The following is a 6,820-nucleotide window of genomic DNA, read 5'->3' as shown; positions in this document are numbered from 1 at the left end:
CAAACCCAACAAGGAGCTAAAGGTAGGATAAATGTTCTCGCAAGTTCTATCAACCACTGATACAACTCTACGCACACTAAACGTTTGCATTATCTAGGAAATAAAACTAGACGACAATACGAGTACTAGAGATAGCTTTGCATGATAATAAATAATAAGAAAGTAAAGTTAGTTGCTGCAGCAATAAAATACACTGAGGGTGTGTTTGGTTGAGCTGTGGATTCTGAAAAAGCTGCTGTGAACTGTGAACTGTGAAAAAGCTGCTGTGAATTGTCAACTGTGGATTATCTGGAAGTTGTTTCTGGAAGTTGTTTGGTTGTAGCAACTGTGAACTGCGGGTTTGGTTAGAAATGTCTGTAGTGCCCCTGAGACATGGAGAGACTGTATATGCGAATTGATCAGAAAACATCGATATGTGCACTAATTGATATGTAAATCGCCATTTCGGGAGAATATTTGTATTTTTTCATAATAATCCATACATATAGATAAAATGAATATAAAGTAATGTCCTCAAATAGTTCGAAAATAATAATGTTCACCATCAACATAGATATTCTATTCCTCTCTCGCCATAAGCAAAGCATCGGCGATCCTACTTCGAATGTCGTTCATGGATTTCTCATTATCCACCCCAGGCTGGTCATCCCCTTGTGTTTGTGGTGCTGCAGCTGCTCCAGGTAGATAATCCTCATCTTCATCACACTCCAAATGCACACTCAATTACATTGCGAAGAGACAAATGGAAGAAATTAAATATCTCATATTTCCCTTGCAGTGCACGCCCACGGCGAAGACGAAACTCTGGTAGATGGTATGTACTCCCTTTGAAAGGAGCAAGATACCCAATTCGGTTTGGATAACCCGAGTCAACAAGGTAGTATTTTCCTGAAATTAAACATGAAGTGAGCATAGGAAAATAACAATAATAACCTTTTAGAATGCATGATAAAGTTTTACCTTTAGGAGGTACAGGAAATGAAGGAAAATTTGCTAATGCATGATGTAGGATTCTTGTGTCATGTGCAGAGCCAGGCCAACCAGCAACAACAAAGGTAAACCTCATGTCAAAGTCACATATGGCAAGCACATTTTGAGATGTATAACCATGGCGACATGTGTGGTTAACCACATCCTCTGCAGGAACTGAACATGGTACATGTGATCCATCAATAGCACCAATAGCGCCTTTGAAGTGAGGCCAAAAACGATCTTCCTTAACCTTTTCATGCTCTGTACTGAAAGTAGGATCTCTTGGTTTGATGTTGTCTCTCGCTAACTTGCGCAAACAATACAATACTTCCTTAAACTTTGTGTGAACCGTCCATAGGGACCTTGTAAATTGGTTTTTAGCTTGTGCAAATGCTTGAGGGCCTCCAACAATCCATAAGAACATGGCTAGTGACTCGACCGATGACACATTGTTAGTTGATTTCAATCCATAGGTAGAGACAAGCAAATCATGTAGTGTCGTAAACACTTCCGGTGTCATGCAGAACATCTTGTAAAAATATCTAGGACGACCAAAACATCTCATGACCCATTGAAGCCCCGTTTCAGGAGTCTCTCTATACGAGTCTTTGTGCAAATAACGCTCGGTATAGAGGTTACCCATGTTCCCAAGGATGGCAGCCTGCTGCTGCTGCGCAAGCTCGCCGAGCTCAGCTAGAAGTCCAAGTCTCTCTAGTGCTTGTTTTCCCAAACCTTCCATGCTTGAGTCCATCTACACACATATAAATATGTCCCGTTAAAAATAATGGCAGCAAATGTAATGAAAATATCATGCTCAAATCACTATCATGGTACACACGTCAAGACATCGTTCTTGTACTAATTCTATACAGGTCTATAACATATTGTTCTTCTAGTAATTTTATACATGTTTACAGCAAATGTTCTTGTACAGATTAATATCAGCAAAAGCAATAGAAAATAAGACCGAAGCAATAGAAATCAATATCAGCAGAAGCAAGAGAAATTAACATCACACCTTCTTCTATCAATTTTACACAGGTTTGAACATACGTATTGATTGAGACAGGTTTGAACATACGTATTGATTGAGACAGAGGGGGTAATCAATGGGATATTTGCAGGCAAGAACAGATCGGACAAATTAATGGTCTATGATGTCTTCCTCTCTCATGGGCAGATCATCTTCACACGTTTCAGCATGGCAATGAGAACCAAGGGCAAAGGGGATAAATCAATGGGATATATCCAACCAAGAACTGACCCAACCAATTAATGGGAGAAGACAATCTGCGCATGAGAGAGGGAGAGACCAGAGATTATGGAGAGGAGCAACTACCTGCGTCGGGAGACAGACGTCTGAGAGATCGGCTGCTTGGTGGATTGTCATCGGGACTCTGGAGTGAGACGGGGCAAGGTCGGGCCTGATGCCCAGACGAGGCAATCGCCGCCGGCGAGCCGGCCGATGGGAGGCGCAACCCTAGCGCCCGCAGACTTTTCTTTCGAGAAGATGGTCGATAGGGGCGGATCGTCTGGCTTCGCCCTGTTTCGTTATGTTTCGGGAACGAAACGGTACAACTTATCGATGGCAGTGGGTAATTATCATCTAGTTTTGAGAAGCTACCGCGCTAGAAGCTGGGTCGAACTCGCTGCGAGAGACTTCCTGATTTGTACGTACAGGAAGTTGCCGCGTTTGGAAAAGCTAGCGTCTAAAAAATCCGTTTGGTTCAGATTTTACGGTTGTAGCCGTGAAGTTGGTTTTAAAAGCTAAACCAAACACACCCTAAACTAACAGAACCATGAGTGTCGAATAGTGGTGGTAATTGTGGTGGCTTTATCCAAGTTTAATTGGCGAATAAAACGGATTTATTGTCTTCAATGCAGTTTTCTATGTGGAAGAGGCTAAGTATACATGCACTCCACCACTTGAAATTACAAGTACTATAGGATTGGATTGTTAGCAAGCATCCGCAAATACTAACAATGCATTAAGGATTCCTCAACCATATCCTTAAGTTAATGGTCCTCTTACTCCCATACGTGCAATATTCCGGTTCGCGTCCTCAGGTTTCTATCACTCCGGCAGAACTTCTCCCTTCCTCTTACACATACTACAAACTCTATGATGTTTAATCCATGCTCGCACAAAAATGGATACCAAAGAATTGTATCATATCAACATACAACTCTAATGAACCAAAGACATTCAACCAAGCAATCAAAAGACAAATAAACTACACAAACATGACATAGATCATAGGAATATAACTTATAGCATCAAAAACCATGTTTACATAGGATGGTACAAATGTGTGTGGTAGGATGAACAATTGTATACAAGTAGAAGTTGGTGATGGAGATGGCGGTGAAGACAATGAAGGGCCAACGAGAGGCGCAGGGCAGCGGCGACGCGGGGAGCTCCTTCCCTGCATCATGGTGAGTGCCGCCCCTTAGCCCTCTTCCTTCATGGCTTATGGGGAGCCCTCCCCCATTGAGATGGGATCAATAGGGGAGGCAAAAACATGGCTTTTGGTGACTGCAATTCGTGGCTGGAGGTGTGATACGTCCAATTTGCATCACTATTTTATATCATAATTTGCTGTTATTCATTGATATATTTCATATTGGGACACAATACTTATGTTATTTCATCTATTTTGCATGTTTCATCATTATTGGAGGATCGAACACCGGAGCCAGGATTCTGCTGGAAAAAGCACCGTCAGAACGTAATATTTCGGAAGATCAACTCTGGAAGGAAATTATACCAAAAATCCTATTTTTCAAGATGACGAAGGAAGCCAGAAGGAGGAGCCAGGAGCAGCCAGGGTGGGCCCACACCCTAGGGCGGCGCGGCCTGTGCCCCGGCCGCGCCGGCCTATGGTCTGGGGGCCCACGACCCTTTTCGCCTCCTTTTCTTCGCCAAACCCTTCGTCCCGAAGACCTAAGCCACAGAGGGTACCTCGCGAAGAGTTACAGCCGCCTCTGCGGGGCGGAGAACACCAGAGAGAAAAGAGCTCTCCGGCGGGCAGGAATCCGCCGGGGAAATTCCCTCCGGGAGGGGGAAATCGACGCCATCGACACCGTCATCGAGCTGGACATCATCACCATCACCATCATCATCATCTCCACCATCATCACCGCCGTCATCACCGCTGGACACCGCCACCGCCGTAGCAATTTGGGTTTGATCTTGATTGTTTGATAGGGGAAACTCTCCCGGTATCGATTTCTACTTGTTGTTGATGCTATTGAGTGAAACCATTGAACCAAGTTTATGTTCAGATTGTTATTCATCATCATATCACCTCTGATCATGTTCCGTATGATGTCTTGTGAGTAGTTCGTTTAGTTCTTGAGGACATGGGTGAAGTCTAAATGTTAGTAGTGAACTATGGTTGAGTAATATTCAATGGTGTGATATTTAAGTTGTGGTGTTATTCTTCTAGTGGTGTCATGTGAACGTCGACTACATGACACTTCACCATTTATGGGCCTAGGGAATGCATCTTGTACTCGTTTGCCAATTGCGGGGTTGCCGGAGTGACAAACCTAAACCCCGTTGGTATATCGATGCAGGAGGGATCGCAGGATCTCGTAGTTTAAGGCTGTGGTTAGATTTAATTCTTAATTACTTTCTTGTAGTTGCGGATGCTTGCAAGGGGTATAATCACAAGTATGTATTAGTCCTAGGAAGGGCGGTACATTAGCATAGGTTCACCCACACAACACTTATCATAACAATGAAGAATATTTAGCCGTATGTAGCGAAAGCACTAGACTAAAATCCCGTGTGTCCTCGAGAACGTTTGGTCATTATAAGTAAACAAACCGGCTTGTCCTTTGTGCTAAAATGGATTGGGCCACTCGCTGCAATTATTACTCTCGCACTTTACATACTCGTACTTTATTCAACTGTTACATCAAAACCCCCTGAATACTTGTCTGTGAGCATTTACAGTGAATCCTTCATCGAAACTGCTTGTCAACACCTTCTGCTCCTCGTTGGGATCGACATTCTTACTTATCGAAGATACTACGATACACCCCTATACTTGTGGGTCATCAAGACTATTTTCTGGCGCCGTTGCCGGGAGTGAAGCGCTATTGGTAAGTGGAATTGGTAAGGAAAACCTTTACTGTTGTGCTGATTTTATTTCTCGCTGCTATAAGTCATTATGGAGAGATCTTCTCTTCAATTTCTATTTGGGAAATCTACTACTACTGCAACGGTAGTGGATGAGGCGCCAGGTGAGGAAGTGATACCATATAAAATACCTATGAAAATTATTGAACGTGTTATGGATAACCGCTATGAAGGGGATGGAACTGTCCATCCCGGTGATCATTTACTGTTTTTGCATGAATTATGCGGGTTATTCAAATGTGCAGGTATTGCTATGGATGAAGTGAGGAAGAAACTATTCTCTTTGTCGCTGTCCGGTAAAGCGGCGCATTGGTATAAATTACTGGATAATGGGGATTCTCTTGAATGGAATGATATTGTGCCCCGGTTTTATTCTAAGTTCTATCCTCCAAGTGAAATTCATAAGGATCGGAATCGCATATATAATTTTTGGCCTCATGATGGAGAGAGTATTGCCCAAGCTTGGGGGAGATTGAAGTCTTTAATGCTCAAATGCCCCATTCATGAGCTTCCTGGTAATGTTATTATTGATAATTTCTATGCAAGACTTTCTTTTCAAGACAAGACCTTGCCGGATACTTCTTGTTCTGGATCATTTACACGCAACAAAGAAGAGTTTAAAAGGGACCTTCTTGATCGGATCCAAGAAAATACCGAAGGTTGGGAGAACGATAAGGATAGAGAATCGTATAATTTATGATTATAAATGCATTGAAGCTTTTATGGATACTGATAAATTTCGTAATATGAGTGCTATATATGGTCTTGATTCTCAAGTTGCTGTAAATCTTTATAAAGCTTTTGCCTCTCATTATGAATTGCCAAAGAAGAATTTTGATAAGTATCATGAACCGTATAAAGATAAAATAGATTCATCTATTAATAAATGCGTTGTAGTTGAAACTGCTGATCGTGTTATTCCTGAAGCTTATATTGAAAAAACTCCTTTCCCGGCTAAAATGAAAGAGTACTGTTATAAATAGTGCGGTTCATAAAAGTGAAAAGAAACCTGTAGAACCTGAAGAACAAATAAAAGTTGAACCTGCTGTTGCAATAGTTAAAGATCTTGTGACTGAAAATGTGGAGGATGGTCATATTATTTTCTGTGAAGATGCTTCTAATATTGTCTCACATCCTAATAAACCCAAACAAGCTAGTGTTCCTATACTATCTGTTAAAATTGGTGATCATTGTTATTATGGATTATGTGATATTGGTGCAAGTGTTAGTTCTATTCCGTATGAGCTTTACACGGAGATTATGCACGAAATTGATTCTTGTGAACTTGAAGATATTGATGTGGTTATTCAGCTGGCTAATAGAGAAACTATTTCTCCAATTGGTATTGTTCGAGATGTGGAAGTTTTATGCGGTAAGATTAAATATCCAGCTGACTTTTTGGTACTTGGTTCTGCTGCTAGTGATTATTGTCCAGTTATTTTTGGTAGACCTTTTCTAAATACTTGTGGAGCTATTATAGATTGCAAGAAAGAGAAAATTTTGACTAAATTCGCTGGTGAATCTTATGAGTTTAACTTCTCTAAATTTACTAAAACTCCTTATAAAGCTGATTTGCCTAGTAATGATTTTAAAATGGAGCAATGTGCATCTATTGTTCTTGTTCCTAATAATCCTTTGCAGCAACATTTGGAGGATAGCGAGAGCGAAATTTTTAGGAAAGAAAGAGATGAGCTTGAGGAA

General features: G+C 41.4%; 1 protein-coding gene across 1 annotated transcript; it reads right to left on the bottom strand.

The window, feature by feature from the left end:
• Nucleotides 1–428: 428 nt before the first annotated feature.
• On the bottom strand, nt 429–2,753 carry LOC127348469 (uncharacterized). Its single transcript, XM_051374490.2, has 3 exons — nt 2,312–2,753; nt 961–1,723; nt 429–888 (listed from the first exon to the last, which is right to left on the bottom strand). Exons 1-3 carry the CDS (start codon nt 2,360–2,362, stop codon nt 701–703), a joined length of 1,002 nt encoding a protein of 333 aa, XP_051230450.1. The 5' UTR covers nt 2,363–2,753; the 3' UTR covers nt 429–700.
• Nucleotides 2,754–6,820: the final 4,067 nt, after the last annotated feature.

The sequence above is a fragment of the Lolium perenne genome, chromosome 4, assembly GCF_019359855.2.
Source record: "Lolium perenne isolate Kyuss_39 chromosome 4, Kyuss_2.0, whole genome shotgun sequence".
Taxonomy (NCBI): Eukaryota; Viridiplantae; Streptophyta; class Magnoliopsida; order Poales; family Poaceae; genus Lolium; species Lolium perenne.
This window is presented reverse-complemented; position numbering and strand designations above follow the sequence as displayed.